Source organism: Plectropomus leopardus, chromosome 2 (assembly GCF_026936395.1).
Source record: "Plectropomus leopardus strain MGB_pleo_1.0 chromosome 2, ASM2693639v1, whole genome shotgun sequence".
NCBI lineage: Eukaryota > Metazoa > Chordata > Actinopteri > Perciformes > Serranidae > Plectropomus > Plectropomus leopardus.
The window spans coordinates 14,849,366-14,872,995 of NC_142177.1; the positions used below are offsets into that span (position 1 = coordinate 14,849,366).

At 40.4% G+C, this 23,630-nt stretch overlaps 1 protein-coding gene across 5 annotated transcripts in view; it reads left to right on the forward strand.

Moving 5' to 3' along the window:
* The first annotated feature begins 14,478 nt into the window (after positions 1 to 14,478).
* celf4 (CUGBP, Elav-like family member 4) overlaps positions 14,479 to 23,630 on the forward strand; it is a 139,244-nt gene continuing 130,092 nt past the window's right edge. For 2 of the 5 annotated variants that reach the window (XM_088086082.1, XM_088086083.1), the window contains exon 1: positions 14,481 to 15,891. In XM_088086082.1, coding sequence (XP_087942208.1) covers positions 15,615 to 15,891 — 277 coding nt within the window. In that variant the 5' untranslated portion in view covers positions 14,481 to 15,614. Of the gene's footprint in view, positions 15,892 to 23,630 lie in introns of all 5 variants that reach the window. The other 3 variants (XM_088086080.1, XM_088086081.1, XM_042501820.2) reach the window with 2 other exon arrangements.

Genomic DNA, 23,630 nt, shown 5'->3' on the forward strand with positions numbered 1-23,630 from the left:
GACAAGTTGATCTTACTGTATGAAATCAAGGAAAATTCTTAATCTTAAATTATGTTATTAAAGTTTACTTAAAATTCAGCTGTATTGACTTGATTTTGTGAAGTTGTTGCAACATAAAGTGGAAAGGACAAGTGCAAAGTGCCTTGTTCTTTCTTTAATGTTAGCATTAGTAGTAGTTAGTCTGACTTTACTTCATCATGGAGGTTCAAGGGGATTTTTCCAAAAATGAATTTGGGAGATCTGTTAGTTTTGTGTTGTAAACATGTTTAAGAAAATACAAATTAATTGACTAGTTAACTTAGATTAAGTTCATTTCACGTTATTGTTATTGTTGCAACAACTTCACAAGGTTAAGTAAATTAAAATGAATTTTAAGTAAATTTAACTATGAATATAAATTAAACATAAATTAATACTAATAACTAATAATAATATAAATATATTAGGAAACGAATAGCCTTGAAAAATGTAAGTAAATTTAAAGTAAAATCAGCTTGTCAGATTTTAAAGTGTGGAGCAGATAGATAACTCTGCACTCTGAGGTTAGGGTTAGGGTCTCTTCATAACATTTTTTGGTTTATACTCTCAGTGTGCATGCACATCTTACTGATGCTGCTGAAGCAATGCATTTCTTGCCCTAAACTTATCATTTTTTAAACTTGTTTTTATTCTCCTATGACCTGAAATAAAACGACCATAAATACATTGACAATATTTCATATAACGACTACATTAGGATTTGTTGATGTTTTTACTTAATGCATTAGCTGGGTTCTTTTTGGACCAAGTCTTGCAGACATAATTTTCCCATCTATATCCATTTGGGTTGTGCTTCCTTTTTTTGTTGGATATAAATGAATGGAAGTGGAAGCATCAATTCCACAACACGCCTCAGAGACATCTGGTTCCCTGCAGGCTTTATGTCAGAGCCGCACTTCCAGGCAGGTGCATTCCCTTTGTGTTTGAGACAGGGGAGCAGAGTACTGCAGTGTAGAGGAGATCGATCCACCCTGGGAAGTGTTGTCTCTGCCTCTGCATGACATGAGGTTCTAACATAAAGGGAGAGGTCACCCAGCGAGAGTCAGGCCGACACACCTGTGTCCATTAGGCATGTGTGTGTGCGTAGGGGTGCACGTATACATGCACATATGGACACAAACCTATACATATGCTATTATTCAAACTCCTCTAGTGCACACGACCAGATCTTTTTTATTCAGTTTTATTCATACTATAACAATTTTGTTTGTGAATCTTTACTTTCCTAATTTACCTTCATTAAAAATCCTTTTTTAAAATCACTTTCAAGTAAAGGATCACTCTTTTCTATATATATATGTTCATTTGTGTAGGATGAAGTTGCCTTGGAAACATCTCCTAGCAGCATCACCCCTGTTAACTTCTACCTCCTAATGATTCAAAACCGCAGTAATGAGATCTAGGCGGGTAATTAAGAGCAGCACCACATCACGTTTTTCTCTCTTCAAGCAGTTCATTCAGTTCAATTCAGAAGATTTTATTCATTCCTGAAGGGCAGTTCCTGGGTACAGGCATAGTAAAAGAAACATATAACAGGATGTCAGTACAAAACAGAAATGACACTAGACAATCCGGTCCACAACGCTGATAATACATGTCCAACAGCAGAAGTGACCATGTACCAGAGATAGAGTCCAACAGTAAGATGTCCAACAATAATTAAAAATAACTTGAAAGCCATAATAGGTCATATAGTATGAAGAAAATAATAGGGATGTACAGATTTTAAAAATTTGGGCCGAAACTGATAGGATGTTTAAAATAACAATTTGGCCAGTACCAATGTTTGTGTCTTGTTTTTTATTTTGTTTTTTGTTGTTATTTATTACCCATCCTGTGCCCTTAAGAAATCTACACTGTAAAAAATAAGTTTTTAAAGTAATTAAGCCTCTCATTGCACTACCTTTGAAAGAGCACAAATTCAAAAAAAATCTAAATTCTAATAAAATGATATATAATTTATCGTGATTAATAATTATAATTGATAGTATATCATAATTGTATTTTGTACTGTGAAAACATAAACAGATTTTCCCATCCAACAGCTTATTTTTCACCAAAATCTGTATTTTACCTGATGACATTAAGACATCTTGAAAACATTATAATTTACCTTCACCCAATCATCATTTTTACTGAATAGAACCTCAAAACCCATCATAATGAAATTTAAAACATCTGTTACATGAACACCGGCTGCTGAGAGTTAACGTTAACTGGCCCTCTTCCTGCAGATTTAAACACAGATTCGTTATTCACAATGTAGCATTATTAGGGAAACAATGGGGTGCGTCCTCTGACACAACAATAGTGAGTTTACTGGGTCCTTTTGTCCCGGAGACAACCCGAGGAAGATCTCTGTTTCTTCATCTCTTCATACAACAGTGAGACCACAGACCCCATTTGCCAAATAGTCTTTCTTTTCGTCTTGTACCTGCTCATTAATTAAGTTTTTTGACCATTAGTCTCCAGCCCTGCTTTTTGGCCTGTTTGACACCACAGAAAAACACTGCCCACTGCAGTCTGTGAATGTCATCTTATTTGCAAAAGTCAACAAGGCAAATATCAGTCAGTACCGTTGGTCAGCCACTAAATTGGTGTATCCCTAGAAAATAACATTTCTCACATTTTTATAAACAAAATTGGAACTCCTTATCATTATTCAAAATGTACTGATTATGTGAAATATGCAAAACGACAAACTATCAGTCTTTTGGTGCACTGCCTGTATGTTGTATAGTTTTTTTGTTGTGAAGAAACGTGTTTTGGAATACTGTTTTAGCTTTTTACTCCATAAGCAGCTCCCATGGAGCTGATCAAACGTTGTCTATTTATGCACGGCACTCTAAAATGTGATTTCAGGATCTGTAGTCGGTATCTAAGTGCTACAATTTGTAAAACAGTGCTGTTAATACATTTTTCTTGTCAGCTGCATGAGTGAGTTGGAAGAAAGATAGTGAACACTGAACCTAGGCCTTGTGATATGCCTTTCCCTGTGGGCTTACTATATCCAGATTAAGGGAGAGTTCACAGATAGGCGACAGGCTCCAGCACCCATATCCAATCAGACGGTCCCCTCAGGGGAACCATGTGGTGCACACATATGTGGCCACAGCCTCACAGCATGACACCACAGTGTCCTCCAGGAGTCCTCCATGAGGATCATGGGAAGCTGTGAGGGAGAGTGCAGCACTTTGAGCGAACACTGGGTAATGTATTTGAAGATTAGGCAGTGCGTTTATGAACACTGGCAAAATATGTCATGGTTTATATTGTGTTCTCGCTGCAGCGTGAGTACAAGTAGGAAGACAAGCGTAGGAAGGGAGGGTGTGCTCGTGTGCTGTCGTCTGCCTTTTTGAAGGCTCACACTCTTCAAGGCTCTCCTTCCTTCTGCTCAAAAGCCTCTCTGAAAGTCTATTTGTAACACTGCTTACTTTTTCCCAGCTCCCTTTATCCGACAACACAATGTGGGTGTTGTATCCACGTCTGTGTGCATTGTAATGAATATGTGCGTGTGCACGTGTGTGTGTGTGTGTGTGTGTGTGTGTGTGTGTGTGTGTGTGTGTGTGTGTGTGTGTGAGAAAATGCTTTATGTGGTCCAAATGTGTGTTGCACTGCCAGCTGAAGAATGAGTCATATTTTCTCTATCAAAAGGAGACACAAACTGTATAATGTACATTCACCTCCTGACTAAGATATTGAGGAACAGCCTTCTCTCTTTTGCTCCCTCTCCTTTTCTCAACTCCATTATAAAATTTCTCCATTGCAGCTCCACACACACACACACACACACACACACACACACACACACATATATATATATATATATATATATATATATATATATATATATATATATATATATATATATATACACACCTTTCCACGGTTTTAGGACTGCATTACATTTTATGAAAAACCTCACACAATGACATCGGGCCCTAGAAAACCAAATAACCCAGCACCACTCCCAGAGCCATCACACTTGATCCGTGTGTGAATGAATCACACTATGCTACCATTTTCCTCTCATCTCCCTTCCTGCCCCTCTACAGAACCGGAGCAAAGCCATAGCTCATATTTTCACTGACAAAAGAGGTGACAGTGAAAGGAAAGTGAAAAGGCTATAATAAATGCTACGGGAGAGGTACAAGGAAGAGAGTGTGGCGTTTGAAAACGGTAACCTTTTTCAGATGCTGATTTAGTATTCATTATTAATGACCTTTCCCTACCTGAGCAAAGCTGTTGCCAGGAAGCCCCTCCGTGTTTGTGTCTGCCAGGAGCTGGGGGCAGACGCTACGGCCTGGTTCAGACTTGTTGGCTGATGAATTTTAACACTCGGTATGCGTCTTTCGCACAAACACTGTTTAATTTGTCCCTCCGAGCCCACGTACTGAGTAAAGAATAGTATGAACATAGTGGACAAGATGTTAAAGTTCAAAGAGGCATGCTCGACACAAATTAGCGGTCAGACAGGGAAGATTGGTGTTTTGGTATTTCTATTGTCTGTCTCAACCTGAAGGGAAGCAACCCAGTCCACATAAGAAAATGTTGCCGTGCTATGATTCTGCAAATCACAGAAATGTTAAGTTTGTAGGTTTCATACATATTATATCAATGGTTTTGAAGTGACATAGTTCTTATTACATGTGTATGAGCTGACTTTATCATTGAAGATGGAGGGGATGTTGGATGTCATCTAGGCAGTATGGTTGCCCATCTGCAGACCATTTATTTGGGACCAACAAATAACAAAAGCAGTTGTTTTTTTAGCAAGACATTGGCAGCAATTACAGGCGATTGTGCCACCAAAGCAGGTGATTTTTTGTAAGACACTGATGGCATTTCCCACCATGATTGTGCTGCCAAAGTTTTTTTTTAGCAAGACATCTATGGCATATCCAGCCTTGATTGCGCCACCAAAGCAGGTATTTTACTGTAAGACATTATTGGGTTTCCAGTCATGATTGTGCCGCCAAAAGTGGATGTTTTGTAACGAGACGTCATGCCATATCCTCCTCTAATTGTGCCAACGAATTTTTTTTTTTTAACAAGACATTGTCAGCAATTATAGCCACCAAAAGTGGTTGTTTTTTCATTGAAACATCAACAGCATTAAAAAAAAATCAAGATATCGGTGACATTTCTAGCCTTAACTGCACCACCAAAGTAGGTGTTTTGCAGTGACTCACGGCATTTCCAGCTTTGACTGTGCCTCCAAAACATGTGTTTTAAGCTAAAACATAATGTTTTTCATAACCACAGACATAACTGCCAAGTGGTTTTTGTGCTGAAATATAACCACACAGCATTGAAGGAATGTAAAGTTTCAAGATATCCTCTTCATAATAACGTACAAATGTTACATTTCTGTGGTTTGTAGGAAAATACAATGTCAACATTTATTGTGGGGATTGGGTTGCAGCGAGAAGAAATGCAGAGTTGGATACAGACAGTGTGAGGAACCCTCCTTTCCCCACAGTCATCTTTCATTTACTGCTTTCTATCTCATCAAAAAGCATTTTTCATGCTAATTGAACTTAAAGATCAACCATGTGTACAGCGCAGTGTGAGTGTGCGCCTTGGAATGCGGATGTATGTTTGTGAGTTCGAACAATCGCCTCAAACGTGTTCATTCAGGCTCGATATTCTATTCACAGAGCCCACACACTGACAATCATTCCTACACCGTGAAAGACATACTCCTAAGCACATTCGAACTTCACTGGCAGGCAGTACAGTAAAACTGATCTATCTATCTATCGCTCCACCTGTCTGTTTATCTAGCAATCCCTTCCATCATTCTGTCATCCTTTTGTCTGTCTGCCTCCATTCATCTGTCATTATCAGACAAAAAAAAATGTAACACATACTTCCTCTCCCCAGCCGATAAGACTCCACACATCACTCATGAGCAAACCACGGGGGCCCCGGAAAGACACGTACATGCACCAAACTCTACAAGAACTCACCTCAATTACACCATTATTTCTTTTGTTGTCATTTTTCTGTCTAAGACTTGAAACACATTTCCATGCAGCCTCTTTTGTCTAGGCAAATGCCAAATTATTATATTACAATCATAGGCTCTTCTCTGTGCCAGGGATTTAACTGCATCGTCAATATTCGCTATCACTTCCCCTTAGCAGCTATAATTAGACTGCTTACTGGGATGGTATTGTGAAGAACTTCAGCCAAACCAAAGTCTCACAGCCTTCTGTGAGGAGAGGGCTTTGAGAATAACAATTAAAAGACCTTGTTTTGCCATCATCAACAAGTACATGGGACTGTAGACTTGCCAGATCCAGTGGTTCATTGTTATTCGGTGGTTCGTTTTCAGGTGGTTTTATCACAAAATACGAGCTTAAAGAGCTCTGTGAAGGAGTTACCACTGAAGAGGTTCGGAAAGCAGAAAGCTCTAAATGGAACATAGTGTACATATTGTAAGAAAATGGTAACACTTTACTTTAAAGTTATAATCCTTAAGATTTCAGTCCTGTTTGATTTGGTGACACCTGTGCTTATAAGTGCAGTTTAATACTACAGGTCCCAAAATCCCACAGGCAGATAATTGTGCCACTACTTTGTAAGAAATAAAACAGAATGGCACCCAGTGTATCTGCTTACAATGAAACCAAACAAATTTGTGTTATAGGTGTGCATAGGTAGTAGGGCTGCCAAACCAAATTTCAATCATTAATTGCAATTAATCACATTTTTTAATCCTTACTTTTCAGTTCCATTATTTCGCATTAAAACATTTATGAAGTTCATATTAACAAAGTAAAGCAATTACCAGACTGTCTTGATTAATAATGAAATGACAGCAAAAAACTGCCTGGAACGACCATAACGTGGGCATGCCTGTAAAGGGGAGACTTGTGAGTTCTTACAAAATGCATTTTCATTCAGATATCTTGAGGTCAGAGGTCAAGGGACCCCTGTGAAATGGCCGTGCCTTTACATGCCAAAATTTAGCTGAAGTTTTACGTTATTTCGCCCCTTTACTGAGAAGCTAGCATGACATGGTGCTGCCATAGTACCGCTGGGATGTGTAGTTTCCTGTGATACCACTATCATCACTCTCAGACGTAATAGATAGGCAAAATAAGTTGAAGAGGGGAATGATGGGCTCTGCCGCTAATCATGATAACAACTACATAAAAAAATATTTACAGAATGTATTTACATTGATTGGTTATTGCTGAAGAAATGCCAAACCTTAAAATAGGTTTGATGTAAAGTCCTCCTTGAGGCACATTTTAAAGTGAAAATACTCTTCTGTGGGTAATATTTTAACATGCACATAAAACAGTTTTTATAAAAAGTCTAAGGCCAGAAACAGATCTATCTCTTTTTACCTAAATGAGAAGTAAGGATCTGGCCTCCTTCAACCTCTGCTTGCGGTAGGTTTCACCTTTGATTTCCACTCTTACTACTACCAGCACTGGGTTGACCAGTGAAAAAGCAGTGTACATCATGATGGCTGGCATTAGTGTCAGAGGAAACATCGAAGAGATTCAGCAATGCATGCTTGAGCCTCAGTCAGACCCAGACTCAGATTAGGAGTCTGTTGTGTATTAAAATTGGCAACTAGCTGGCAAATAAGAATGCTAAGTGCAGCTAACATCTTTTTTTGTTTATTTTATTTGTTAGCTTGTAGACTAAGCAGTAGTGGCTGACACAGAGTTAGAGGTTGTGATGAGGCTTTTGGTAGATAGTGTAAGGAATCTCCAGGGTCCGCTATACATCCAAAAACTGCACACTCTACTGTGTGTGCTGTCAAAACTTTCACTATGCTAAAGAAAACTCTCACTCTCTGTACTGACAAGTCCACTCTGAGCCAGAGTTGTGTTGAAGTGGGTTCCCTCTCTTTTTGTGTGCTTTATGTGTTAGACAGTTATTGGCTTTTGTACAGTATCTCATCTTGCTTGCCCAGCATACATTTGAATCTCAGTCTTCAGGGAAGTGCACAGACATCGCCGCCTTCAGTGGAGGAATGTGACAAACTTTACACAGATTCAGGTCAATAGAGTTGAGGTCGGACATTTCAGGGGACATTAGAAGATAAGATGCACATTTTAAATGGACTGTACCTTTAATTAGTAAATTTGTAAGATATATACAGACATGTAAATGGCTTACAACACTCTGTAGTGTAAATGCAAGGACATTTTAAATGCCTTTAAATTCTCAGTTTTTGTCAGCAGTTAGAATTCTTCTATGAAGACATAATAATACTGTGTTTTATCATATTGTCATTCATTATTTGAAATTAGTAATACATTGTTCACAAATACGTTAAAACCTTTGAAATCTGGGCAGATTGGGTCATTTCTTTTTCTAGTAGCTAACTGCATTTTTCCAGTGTTTTCCAGTGAAACAAAGACAAAGATTTACAAAAAGAAGGTAAAAAGCACAAGAAAATTTTTAAAATTATAAAAGAAGCAAAAAACAACAAACAAATAAATAAAAACAGCTACAACACACAAACAAGGAAATTGCCTATAGAAGTATTTAAAGAAAATAACTCTATAAAATATTACAAATGTATTTGTCTTGGATATTTTTTCCTAGCTTTTTAAAACTAATTTTCTGAATCTACTTATTTCTTGCAAATGGCAGAACATTTCAAGGGGTTAATGAATACTTCTATCTGCATAAAGTTTCATCATAGTGTGTTATTAACTATTAATTCAATGTGTGTATACTTTTTATGAATGCTAAACAGGAGGACTTAGAGTGTTGCCAAGACAATCAGCGATGGATAATTCATTATTGTCTTCTGACATTTTTTGGACATGTGGATCAGCAGTGAGGCTACCATCCCACCGTAAATAACTTATCTGTAAACCTGTCACAACAGCATGGTTTCAGCTGTGTGTGTGGAGGGACAGTCCTGCTACTAAATAAAATCTCTCAGCTTGACAAGACCGATGGAATTTCTGGGTCACATGAACAAAGACAAGCTCACATTTGCTTTTGCATGTGGGTTTGTTCACTTGTCTGACACCCATCACAAGTGAATTACAGTGATCTAAAAATATAATAAACACATACGCATGAGTGAGCACATGCACACATTGTTCACACACACACACACACACACACACACACACACACATGCGGTGACACAAACGCTACACCCCATCCTTACACAAGACATTTTTTGCCCAGGGGTATACCAGAGAACCAGGTGTTATCTCACTCCCCTGTGAGTCCCACTCTCCTCCCCAGAGCAATTAATGACACCGTGGAGTCAGAAACCCTGGCCCCAAAATGGCTGCCTATCTGGAATGGAGGTGTCACATCACCCTGACAACCAGGTCAAGCCCTCGGAGTATCATCAGTGTGCGCCAACAAAGCCAGGGGTCAGGGTTCAACTCACCTCTTGACCCCTCTGTGGAATTGATCTGTTGTAGTGGAAATAGGATTTTTGGTGCTGCATGATTCAGACAGCAGCCAGACACTGAAGACAGTTTCTGCCTCGAATGATTGACTAGATGACTCAAGACATCAGACACAACAATACGGTTTTATAGCCATAAAGGAACTGCAGAGGAATTAGGTTAATTTTACGTCATGTTTCTGAGAGTGAATGTGTGAGCATGTATGTGTGTGTGTGTGTGTGTGTGTGTGTGTGTGTGTGTGTGTGTGTGTGTATCGCTGCATTTTTACACCTTTAGCTGCATTTATATGCCTTAAGCTGCATTTATATGTGCACAGTGCATGCCAGTGCATGTGCGATGTTGTCAAGAAGCTGGTGTTTGTCAAGAGGCTTGTGTTTTCGGGGCAGCGAGTCAGTCAAGGAGAGGAGCTGTCAGCACGGCTGATCTGTGCAGCTGGCACTTGGCACAGGCAGAGACGCCCACCCATGTCAAATGTCACAGCACTAATTTCTTTCCAATGCAGCCCAGGTATAACCGCAGGGGCGAGAGACAGATACACCTCATTGCTCCACAGAATGAGATTCCCAGGAGACTGTGCAATTCACAAATCTATAGGCTTTATCTTAATGAATTCCATAGCATCTTGTCATTTTTGTTTTGTGCTCGGCTCATTTTAGGAATTTTGGGCAGCATATGTGTAATGCAACAATTTTCCAGGTTTTACAGAGAAGTGTGGCTTGTGCACCTGTTAATGTCTTGCACTACAGCACCATTTAAACTTTATTGAACTTGGTTTGTATAACTGGTGAAAATCATTTTTATTGCCTCTGGTTACTGGAGTGTTATGCCTTGCGTACTTACATGATGTGTTAATACTTTAAGGACCTTTACACGTGAGCTAATTTTATCAAGCACACAAAATCCTACATTGTGTGTATTAAACTAAACAAAGGTTGTAGGACATGTTTAGTCCATACATCTCCTGGAAGGGTGTTGTACAAACAATTTTAATGATTCTACCGCATTATTGAATGCGTTTGTGCCTTTGTTTGTTTTTGCCCACGGGGAGATAATATCCCGCCTCTCAACCCAGTGTCAACAAACTTCTACTGTAAGGCTGTTCATTCTACACGTGACCCAATAAAATACATTTTGCCTCAGGAAGAAATAAGAAATATTCCCACTCCCAATTACCAGCTATGTTTCTTTGGGATTCTGCATATTTCTGTGTCCTTCCCTATTAATGCCTTTATAAACAAATAATTTTATATGTAAACTAGAAGGGAGTCTATGCTTATAATGAATATGATAATGCCACACATGACATGCTGTTTAAGTAAAATCATAATGCCACATAGATACAGAATATGCCAAGAACATTGTGTACTTTTTTTTATCAGATGGCATACACGCATTTGAAATTGCTGTGATAATTTTTTTCTTGGCACGTCCCTTCCAATCTTTAACAAATTGGTGCTAATCAAGTTAAAGGGGACCTTCCTGCCCTCCTCGTCCCTCTTAACTTTCTGAGCATTTAGTCATGCACCTGCCGTCCCATCATTCCTTTGCGCTCTTCCTCCTAAATTACTGGGAGGTGATATACAGCCTGGGTGTCCCAAGGCTACAGGAGATTTAGAACTTTGTCCCATATGAAGGAGAGGTGAGAAAAGACATTACTATGCAGAATAGGTAATATTGAAAACGCCAGAGCTCTTTATGGTGCCTCATGCAGATTATCAATCTATTTGTGTAACTTGGCTACCCAGAATTTCATTTCCCTTTTCATTTATTTGCCTTGCTGCAACCGTTTACAGTGCCGAAACTGAAAATTGAAGCCATGACGAGCGAGGGAGCAATATTCCAAGGGCAAATAGGCCTCTTGTGCTGTATGATTGCAAAGGTTCATTTGAAGGGAGGGGGGGTGAAGTGACCTCTTTTTGATGAGCTTAGAAGAATATTTTGAGGAAAACAGGAAGTCCACATATGGTTGTCTACACCTCCTTCATGTTGTTTCTTATAGGCCTTAAGCTTTTTTTAGATGTTATTGAGGACATATTGGGCTTCCTGCCTTGTAAAAAAGCAACGCTTGTCATTATTGCCCTATTGCACCATGGACAAGAGAGGTATACACTTGGTGTCTGTGCCTCATGTTAGTTTTAGGACCATGGACAGAGGCATACACTCGATGACTGTGCCTCATGTTAGTTTCAGCACCATGGACAGAGGTGTACACTTGGTAGCAGTGGAGCATGTAGTTTCAGCACCATGGATAGAGGCGTATCCCTCGTAGTATTCCCCTGTTTAAAAAGAGCTTTGTTGATCGTGTTTAACAATTGCAGTCCAGTCATAAATAATTGTAAATATTAACCAAGTCCATCCTTGCTTTATTTTACTACTGAGCTTTTGGAAATTAAAATGAACATTTTTTAGCACAGAGCTTAGTGTAACAGAGAATAAATATGAAAACTGTTCAAAAGACCGGGTGCTTTGAATTGCTCTCAGTATGCCTGTGCAGTCGGCACAAATGATTTGAAGAGCTACACACTCACATTTCAGTATACCCAAACGGATTAAAATAAGTGCCATTTTGGGAGTGAAAAGACACACAGTTACACGCCTTGCTCGTTAATTGCGTGTTATTATTATCAGTCCGATGGGCTCAGTCACCGAAGCCATTTCACTCCGGGCGACGCTGAAAACATTTCATAGTGGCTCACAGGTAGGCTGTGTGACGAAACAGACCGTGAGGGAACCATCGTAGTGCCATACCTTACATAATCATCACGGCAGTACCCACTGAACATAATTACAATGATTTGTGCCCTCCCATTTCACCCTTGTATTAAAAAATATTGCTCGAGGTAAGTCGGGCGTGAGCGCAGGCAAGGCTGCTGTGGTGAATGGAGTGTGGCCCCGAGGGAAAACTTGGAGAGCAGAGCATGGTGTCATGCCAAAGAAAGCCAAGCCCCCCCCCTCCCGCCCCGCTGGGGCCCGGTCATGCCGTGAGAACGGGATGACATTACCGGGCCATTTAGCTGGCGGAAGAGCAGAAAGAGGTGAGAGAGGCGCAGAGTGTGTCGCTTTTGTTATTTAATGGTTGGCTAATGTCTAGGCGGAGGGGGGTATGCCTCATAGCCAAAAATGAAAACAAATAGGTTAACATTATGAGCCTTGGTTGTCGCTGCTATACTATGAGGCCTTTAGGCTGCATGGTTTGACTGAAGACACTGAAGCAAAACTGGAGTACACAGCCAGTTTATTTTGATCATCATTGGAAAATAGTTTAATGCCTTGTGGCCTGTATATCCAACAGTTTGCCCTTTAGTCTGATTTGAATATAACATATATTATCATATATAGTAGGACTGACACTATATCAGATTTTCCCTACACCATTAATGTGGCCAAAAGAGTTCACAGTAACAATATTATGACGATATCTATAGAAAAGTTAAAATAATAGTCACATTCACATTGAATGTTGTTTATTATGCTTTTTGTCTCTTCTGGCAAATAAATTACAATCAAAATACATGTGTAGGGAGGTGGAGAGGGAGTTTATAACCACAACTGTACAAAAGCATGTGAAATGAGCAATTATACTTTGTTTATTTAAAAAATGCCAATTATGAGTCAAGAATTAAGAGTTGCTAGGTTATTTAGAATCATATGTTTATTGTGAACATTACATTTACATTGACATTATTTTCAATATCACTATATCACAACACCCAGAATCACTTTTAGCAAGAGTCAAATAACTGCATGGTCATACACATGATTTTATGTCTGTGTGTGAGAGAAGTACAGACCTTCTACTCTGTACAGTTGAGATCAAAATGTGTCTACATCTTTAACATATGTGGAAATTAATTTTCTTGTCTTTGTTTGAGATAATGTCACACACTGAAGCAGATAGAGAAATAGTTAATATTTTTCAAATTACTACCTAGCTCAAGACACAATATAGGCTACAGCTCGACTGTCATTTATGAATTTTCCATATACTTTGCTGACCATTTAAATGACATTCATCAAACTGGATTCCAATAGGAATATGAATACTCTTATCATTTACATGTTGCCATGACCTCAGGTATTGTAGTTGTCCTTTGAGAATAGAGATAAATACCATGAATTGACTCCCAAAGGAATAAAGCAGAATGGCCAGTGATCTTAAGAGAGAGGTCATGCCAGTGCTCAGGTTAGAATTGAATTGGAAATATCTGATCTTATATATCTAAAAGACGTGCCTGTCATTATAAATTGTCCCCACAGTGTGTTCAAACCCACTGTCACTCCATTTGCACCTCTCTTGGTCACTCAGAGCTGTAAGATTAGGGGCAAAACAGACTTCTGTTAAATGGGGGTGAGATGTCACATAATAAAGAACATTATGTCTGGAGCATGATGTGAAAAAAAGTAATATGTTGAACCTAACACAGCAGGAATATCTTCTTTTTTCCTTTACCCTTTTAATCAGGAATGCTCAGTAGATTTTACCACAGACTTGAATGTGCTTTTAATTTATGTACAATTGTTTTAGACCTTCCACACTGAAGAGTGTTTAATATCAGCACCTAACTCATTCACACTAAGATTTTCATAAATCAAGGACTGCTATAATCAGACTGGCCACTTTAAATTTGATTAAAAAGTGTTTGGTTAATGCCTAAAGGCCTGAAGTAAGCTCAAAATTAATTTCATAAGGAAACTGAATGAATATTGGATGTCCTTCCAAATGATCAATCAACCTTTTAATGGAGAAATAGTTTTTTTTTCCAGATGTGTTTGTGCATTTACAGTGTAAATGATGATGTTGAGGTTTTTTGGTTTTTTTTTGTCTTTGTGAGTATGAAGAAACCTAAAAGAGTTGCGACATTTGTGAATGTGGATTTTCTTTACATCGTGTCAATTCGTCCCACTCTTGTGTGACTTTTTTCGCCTCCGATGTGCCCCCTCTCTACGCCACTCGGCGGTGCTCACAGACTTCCCCTCTCTGGAAATCAAATCATCTAATCCACATGACTTTGGAAATGGCAGAGGAGGCTAATGATACGTCGTCTCACCGGTGCAAAAACCTGCGTTTTCTCTCGACATTAACGACCGTTTGGAGCCGTCGGAGGAATCCTGCATCGGTGGGTTTTGGTTTCGCCGGTGAGACTGGCTGCATTTCAGCACCACGGAGCTGTCCACCGTCCAGGAGCGAAGTGAGGCTGCAGCGACTCGCTGCTGATGCTGCTGCCGCCGTCGAAAATAAGGAAGGCTACAAGATGATATGAAGTGTGATTTAAGCACAGAATCAAACCTCCTAAAAATCTACTGCCACCTTTCCAGTTACGTTCAATCTACAGCGAGTGTTTATTTTGAATGAATCAAAGCATCAGGAGTAATTTGTTGTGAGACAGATGTACGGCTTATTGCAAATAATAAGAATCGTGTGCATGTCAGTCACGAAGTAATGCATTCTCGAGTTCGTGAATGTGTAGTTATTTGCTCTGAGTAGGAGCACAAAGGACCGTATTCTCTATATTTCTCTATTTATAGACCCTCTCCCCTCGGTGGAATGTACCACTTGGTCTTCGCATAAGAAAAGGGGGGACAGCAAACGCTGGGTTTGACATATGCCAAGTTTACAGCGGCCCCCTTTGTTCAAACCTCCCCACTGTTCTGGCAGAGATTGAACTGGCCCTGTCCGTTTAAACCGAGAAGACACCCATACCGACTCCTCAATGCAAAAAAATAAAAGGGTGCCAAGAAGCTGGGACGAGGGAACGTGGGTGTAAATAGACAGTGAACGCTCTTGGTCTCTCTCTCTCCCTCTCTCTCTCTCCCTCTCCCTCCCCCTTCTCTTTCTCTCTGTCTCTCTTTTATGAAATCAATGAACGAGTTATTGGGTAGGACATAAATATAAGGAATCAAAGCCTCCACCGGGACCAACGGCATTGCGCGCTTTTGATATGCGTCTTCGCCAAATGCTACATGTGTTTTCACATCAGTGTAAATATTGGCTTTGATAGGACGAGAGTGGAATCAGCTCTGGCACGGCTTGGTCTCGGAACCAAATTTTGACCAAGACTTCCACCAGCTTTTTTATTTTATTTTAATTTTTCAACGTAAAAACGATTCTCCACCGTCACCATCTGCTGCTGTTGTACCCATCCCAACTCACTGGCCGGTCCGAAGATGGCAACTTTAACCAACGGGCAGGTGGACGGCACGGTGCACGGTGTCGGTGTGGTCTCCGCCAGCACGAACGGGCTCGTGAACGGATTAAGCCACAGCCACAGCCCGGTGGGCTGCCCGGCCACCATCCCCATGAAGGACCACGATGCCATCAAACTCTTCATCGGTCAGATCCCCCGCAACCTGGACGAGAAAGACCTCCGGCCTCTCTTCGAGGAGTTCGGCAAGATCTACGAGCTCACTGTGCTGAAGGACCGCTTCACGGGCATGCACAAAGGTGGGTTAAAAAGCCCTGAGAAAACTACTTGTTTTTGTCGGTGTGAAATCTGTCACGCATTGGTGTGAGTAAGGATCCTAAATCAGGCAAGATTTGACGGATATGATTGTTAAAAAAATGTGCAATTTATCTAAAGCTGCAGAATGACTTTATGCATGTTGCTGTCTGGATAAAAAGGATATTTATTCCTTTGTTAGACTTTTCATTGGTCCTCCAATTCCAGTGCCTCATTCCCAGTCTTATTGGGCAAATATATCCAAGCATGAGAGTGTCACGAATCGGGAGTCACGACGGCATGAATTTATGTAGGGTGATATTAGGAGGAGCAATGTTCCTATGTGGGCAGTGTGTGCACGGGAGTATTCACACATCCAGTCCGGCGGTTGTAAACGTGCTTTCATTCACTACAGTGCTAAATCCAGGCCATTAACCTCACGTTTTCACGTTGCAATAGCAGGGAGGCTGTGTTTGATTGCCCGCAGCACAGTACACTCTGTTGCCCGTAACTCTCTCGCTGTGTGTGTGTGTGTGTGTGTGTGTGTGTGTGTGTGTGTGTTGGGGGGTTGGTCGTGAGGGGGGGCGGTCGCGCGTGCACGTGTGTACGCACGTGTGCTACACAAGAGGAGTAGGCCAATGAATATATTGTACTTTTGTACAGCCTTTTTTAAAGCTTTTTATTTCTTTTTTTTTTTTAAAGAAATTCAGGTGTTGAAATCTGAGTTTCCCTTTTTCAATATGAAATCTAAATTATAAAATAGAAATGTAAATTGCACATATATATATTTTACTTCTTTACTTCTTTCTCACTCTTTATATCTCATTTTGTAAGTGATCCAAGTGTACCTCTGAGCATACCCCTTTTGTAACAGTGATAAATTATCATAAACTTTTGGTGTAACAATGCTACATGGCCTTTTGGTGTAATATTAACAACCTGTCTTGTAATTTTGGTGCAACAGGAATGACAGTGCCTTATCCCTCTATTTTATTTTCTTCTCTCAAGGGATGGGTCATTCTCTGCAAATCACCATCTAATGAGAGGTCACTAATTGATCTGCTGTACCTGCAGGACACCTCCCAGGGGAGCAAAGTACATTAAGAATGAGCTATCACTTTTTGGACGCCCCCCCCTCCTCCCTCCCTTTAAAGCCCCTTTTGCCACATGTAAACAATGTGTGACATGCACCATGTGTCAGGAAATGATTATGATATACAAATAATTCCAGAGGGCGGAGACTGTCTGCAGGCATTGGGGAAACCAAAGAGGTGGAGAAGGGAAGAAGGGGGGGTTATCTTTTATTAATAGCCCAGCTGTAGTAGCGACTCCCTGTTGGACAGTTAATCACCAGTGGCCCCACAACTATAGGCACGGCTCACCAGCTGATTCTAAGAACTGTCTCCTCACCGCGATATACGGCCCTGCTTCCCGGGCTGGGCCCCCGCTTTCATTAGCGAGCCCCCGCTGCGCTCATATTTTAACTAGCTGGAGGCACTAGCTACTCCCTGGCTCACCAGCTCACTGGCTCACTGCAACCTGCTCAAAGGCCGCATACTCTCCACACACTCCCTAACACCTTCCTGAAGTTTCCATAGAAAGCTTCCCGAATTAGCAGTAAAAGACAGCACATCTTGCAAATAACAGGCAAAATGACTGACTGCATGCATCGCCGTCATACTGGTTTTATTGAGGACGACACAGCATAACATGAATCAGGTATGGAATGCAATCACAGCAAGAGTTTGAGACAAGAGTAAATACATTTTCAAGAAAATACAAATATTTTGAAGGGAAATAAAGCATGCTGGTTCTCTGTGCCTTGTAAAACGAACGTTATTTAAACTGTTATACTCTTGTACTTTTTCCTGTATTTTCTCAATAAGAGCTGGCTTACTGTTGCCTGTACTGAAGCTGACAAACCTATAACTCAACAGTGCCAACATGTTGTACATTTTGTACACACATTACAATCTGTCCAGACTCTTCTCTCTCCCCTCTCCCTCAGCTCCCTCATGCAGTTTGCATTTTTCAGAGTCCTGCTGTAGAATAGAGAGAGTCGAACCAAGGGGACGATGACCCTCGAAGGTGTGAAATGCTCCAGTGGACTGAAGTCTATAGAGCTGCCCACTAGAAAACTCCTCTTCTATTCTTCTCTTCCATCTTTTCTCCTCTTCATTAACTCTGCTTGATCCCCCTCATTCTTTGCTTTCTCTTTTGTCTTCACTTTATGTACTTGCACTGACATGTTCCCTGTTCTAGTGACAGTGCATCATGTTGGATAATGGCTATGATAGCACAAAAGCCACGGACCAACAGGAGATTGTAGATGATCAACTGCCATTTTCTGTGCAATTTTGTTTTGTTTTTTTTTTTCTTCAAATGGCACACGACTAGGTAACTGTCATCATTAACAATATACTGCCTCATGCAGGGACATTGTTGCATTCATTTAACTTTACCCAAAAAGACATGGCGCTTTTATAAAGAAATGGTTTTCAGCTAGATAATACAGAGCAGGGTTTTTTTTTTGTTTTGTTTTGTTTTCTGCTATGGCAGGTAATAAAAGGCTCTGCTGTTCTACTGTACATCAACAAGCCTAAAGAAACAGCCTTTGCTATGGTAATGCTACCTCTGAAGAAAGAGACCCCTATTATAGCCATTGTCAGCCGTGCTTGTGATACTATTGCCATAACCCTCCCCATAATGACTCCATGTATCACTAGTAATCTAGTCTTTAGGATTCTGTCCCCTTGGAATGGAGGGGTGGAGGAAGCGGGGAGGTGGGGAGTGTGGGACGGGGGTCTGCAGAGGCTGGGAGCGGGCACAGGGACACCAGAGCAGGCCTACATTCTCCCAATGATTTTATTTCTCTCCCCTCTGCGACCGAGCCATGCTAATAGAGGCCATTTATAATGGTCACCGGCTGCTGCTGCTGCTGCTGCTACCAAGCACAACGGGGCTGAGAGGCACGGCTAGCACAAAGAGCCAGCCCTTTTTCTCTTTCTCTTCTCTCTGGCATTGCAGCATGGGAGGTGGGGATCTATTCAGGAAGAGAAAAGGTGTAGATATGATTGCTAGCACTATTCATCAGCCTGATTTCATGTAATAATCAGCGGGGCAATTGAGCCGCGATGATATGGGGGGCGACATTTAATAACTGGAGGTGTTATCTATTGTTTACCGCATCTTCAGGCAGTATTGTGTTCCAGGGCCAAACCTTTATTGTCTACATCTTTGTTTTTTTTCCAGGCAAATGCAAATGCAACTGTCACCAAGTTTGTTTTACGGCTGTTGTTTCATTTGGTGGTAATTTAATGCGAGTAATATATTTGTCCTTGGCCAAACTAAATACATTAGCAACAGCACTTGCCATAGGCGCAGACAGTTAAAGTGGTCGCAGAGCCAGAGAGTTGCTCGGAGTCAAAGCAGGTGTTGAAACTTCATGTACTTTGGAGCCAAACAGTCCATTTTGACCTGGCAAGTGATGTAAATAAAATGTCACAGGTCATCTGCTCACCACTAGCTCACTGTTGGACAATAACTGTAATGATTAATTAAAGTATATTAGCAGTTTTTTTAGTTTTAATATAAATACTTGCGAAAATGGTTTAATTTGAAATCAAACAAGTGGAGATACGGTGTAATGACCAATAGAAATCTTGTTTAAATTTACTCATACTGCAGATGGCTTATGCCACAGATGGGGGCTATAATCTATGCAGCACATAAAGGGAGTTACGGTTCTCTCTGAACGTCTATGGTATTGATATTTCAGCCCTTTTAAGTGAATGTGTCAGGGGAGCAGGTTCAGAGCAGATCGTCGGGCTCATCGTGTTTGGTGAGGCCAGGAAGTCACGATGCCAAAAACATGAAAGTCTCATGCTGTGTTTTATTGCAGGCAATTAGGTGTTACAGGTTGCCATTAGTAGAGTGCCGTCTGCAGCAAAAAAAAGGAGGATAAAGCCAAATTTGGCTTTGAACAAAGAGAAAGAAGTGCGGGTGTGTTTTTTCGTCCTGCAGGTCTGCGTTAATGCAGCATGCGTTCCGGCCGAAAAATTTCACTCTCGTTGCATCATCCTCTCTCTGTGGGATCCTTCTCTCTCCTCCTCTCGCATTTGGTTTTGGATGAGTGTGTGTGTGTGTTCATGTGCTCCTCCTCTCCTCCCTGGCCCAGAATCCTCTACTCAGCTCAGCTCAGAATGCGTGCTCAGGCCCCACATTGTGCCCTGTTTCTATGAAGACGCGTCGCAATCGATTTTTGAGTGTTTTGTCAGGGAGAAAGGCAACATGTGTCACAGAGGGGGTCGCTTCTTACCAAAGTACACGCAACCATCGGCGCCATACCCACACTCGCACCCGCATCTGCGTCCACCACCGCCACCCCTGTCCTGGCACAGCCCAGAACTGCCAAGCAACAAGAGGGGAAACAAGAGGCGGAGCCAGAGCAGGGAGTACAGTGAGCCTAATTTGTCAGGAGGGCCGTTGTCAAGGCAGCACTGCCTCTGTTGTCCATTATTATTGGAGGGGACTGTCAGATGGGGGCCGGCTGATGGCCGTGCAGGGAGCCAGTTAGTCACAGTGAGAGATGACCGCACCAAGCCAAAGGAGGGAGTGCTCATGGAGCTCGTGCAAGGATTAGCATGCTAACAGCAGGTTCGGAGTCATGAGGCCTGTCAGGGAGGTGGAGCCCTCTGGCTCGTCTGACCTCGGCGGGCCTCTCATTAAAACCACTGACCTTTACATACAGACAGAGAGAGATGATGTAAAGGCATGGCTGTACCTACATGGTCATCTCATTTCACCTCATGCAGAGTGAATGAGACAAACTGACGTACATTCAGCACAAATTGAAAGTTTGTAAACGCATGTAGAAGTAAATATGTAATAGTAATTGTTTGTATACAGTGGTGGAAAACGTATTTAGAGCCTTTACTTAAGTAAAAGCACTACCCTTTGAAAATACTCTGTTATAAGTACCTACTATACGTTTTAAGTAACTACTTTGAAAATGGGACTTTAGTAAAAGTTAGTATAATCAGTAAAATGTACTAAAAGTATTCAAAGTAAAAGTACCCAATGCAGAAAAACACCCCAACACCCCTAAACTGAAAATTATTTAAAAAGGAGGGAAAATAAACACACCCCAAAACTCAAAATTTCAAAATAAATGAGACAAACATAAAAAATGAAAAAGTCACAATCATAAAAAAACACTGAAAAAACACCCTCCAGAACTCAAAATTATTTAAAAAAAAAAAAAAAAAAAGCCTGAAAACTTAAACATTTATCAAAATAGTTAGCAATCAACTTTTCTGTGAATAAACTGAATGATTAATTAGCTAATTGTTGCAGCTTTACCTGTATAAACTGTTATTGTAACTTAATTACAACAGAACCTTATATTTTACAAACTCTTCTTGTGATTTTCATGCTATAATCTTATTTTATAAAACAACTAAAGCTGTCAGATAAATGTTAAGTAGAAATGACAGCATTTTCCTCTGAAATGTAGTGGAGTAGTATAAGTCAAGTAAAGTACAAGTACCTCAAATGTTTATGAGGTTTTGATATATAAGATTAAAAGCAAAAAACAGAGTTGAGTTGTGACAAATCTTTTTTTGTTGTTTTGGTCAAATGTCACATACTCCTCTCTCATTTTCACCCCTCGATATTTAACAACAACAAGGGGTTTAAAGCGTGTGATGCATTTAAAATAATTATAGATTAAAATATATTATAGCGTTGTCTTTTATAAATATTTGTCTCTCAGATAACTTTTGGGGCTTATAGTTCAGGAGCACGTCTGGCATACAGTTAAATGTCGAGTCAGCATATATCAGGGTGTTAGCGTGTTGTTAATGGTTCCACGTGGCAAAGTCATGGCTCACTGTGGACGGCAGTGCTGACCTGTGGAGAAGCACAACACTGATGATTTGTGGCCATCGTTACGGGTCAAAGAGGCTGCTGATGTCAGCAGTTTTCAGATAGATAGATGGATAGATAGATTGATGTCTTTTATTTGCCTTTATCATTTTCAAGTGAATTTTCTGGTGTGAGAATCACTCCAGGTGTGTGATGTTTCATTTTTCCCATAAGACCGCTGAATGTGTTTACTCACGCTTGGATATCAATATCCTGATACACTAAAGACGAAAGTGATCCATAATACTTCCAACCATTTCTAAGGCGAGAAACATCTCTGAAACATTTATATGCACAGAGGATAGGCTTTCTTGTGTTTTGATACAGTTAAACTCCTCGGCCGATAGCCCACAGCTGGGTTAAAATAAAGTCTGCCTTAAATGTTTCATCAACATTTGGCCTTTTGTTTTCCATAAAGAGAGGCTAAACAACTCGCACAGGCTTTCCTCGTGCTCTTGCTTTCCTATTGCTGCTTTCATTGCCCCGGTGTACTGTTCTTCCAGAGGATGAAAAAAAATCCTTTTTTTGACAAATGCTCCTTGGAGAGGTAAATATTTTCAGTTTTCAAGGCTCTTGCATCAGCTAAGTATTATTGTGCTTTGTGTTCAATTTTTAAAAAGTTGACGCTTTAGGCCTCTTCAATCTTTTAGGTACGGTTAATACCACTTCCAAGCCCCCCCTGCTTCAGATACCGGTGGCCAGTTCAGGAGATGGGGAATGCAATACTTTTGAAATGTTGGAAAGTGTTACATGTTTTTGAGATATGCTTTGGTTCCACTGATGATTTCATTGCTAATAATAGAGCTTACTGAAGGGAAGTGCCCTGCCTTTTTTTTCTCTTAGGGACTGTTCGTTATTTTTGAGAGGGGAGGAGTTTCTAACTACCCTCAGAAACCCAAAACCCAGATGGTTTGAAAGACATTTCTTTAAAAGATTTCAAAACCTCATCTTTCATCATAGCAAGAAACTGGGCAATATGGTCATTTATGGTGGAGATTTTTTTTCCCCAGTCACTCAGGGAGGCTCAAGGTAAAATTTGTAGCTCTTGGAGAATTATGATGTTATGATATTTAAATAAATAAATAAATAAATAACAAAAAACAAACAAAAAAAAAAAACCAGTCCAAAAATATGTTTGTTTGTGTGTTTTAACATATTCATTTATCTTCACACATGCTGCCTTCATAACATAACACAACCCCACATGTGATTTCTCTCTCCTGTTCCATATACTTTACATTTATTTCCATTTCTGGCTCTCTTATCCGTGCCATACAATTACACAAACACCAGGTTCTATATGTAGTTGTTCGGCTTAAAAGGCTTAAACACCATTTCCTTTGTTCGCCAGTCAAAAGGTTATGAATCTCCTCTGTGCTTGAACTTGAAAATTGGTGTTTTTTGCCTTTTGGATTAGGGCTGCAGGCTCCTTTTATCAAGCTTTGCACAGTCAGGAGGCAGTATGATAGGGAATATTATAATATCCATACCCAATATCTGTATGTGTACAGTATACGTATGTTCATACCGGCGTAGATACATTTTCTCTGTATATTTGTTGTGCATTTATCCCTTTATGTGAATATGGTTTGGATATGTGTGTGTGTGTGTGTGTGTGTGTGTGTGTGTGTGTGTGCGTGTGTGTGTGTGTGTGTGTGCGATTATACTGCAGACTGCATGTGGCAAATATCAGCCCTAATTAAAGCAGCACGTCACAGTCACTTTTATTGTTTAATTGTAATATTTCAATTTAAGGCCCAAACCTGACTCGAACCCTCAGTGTGCACATGAAAATGGGTCCAGCTGCAGCTTTCTACTG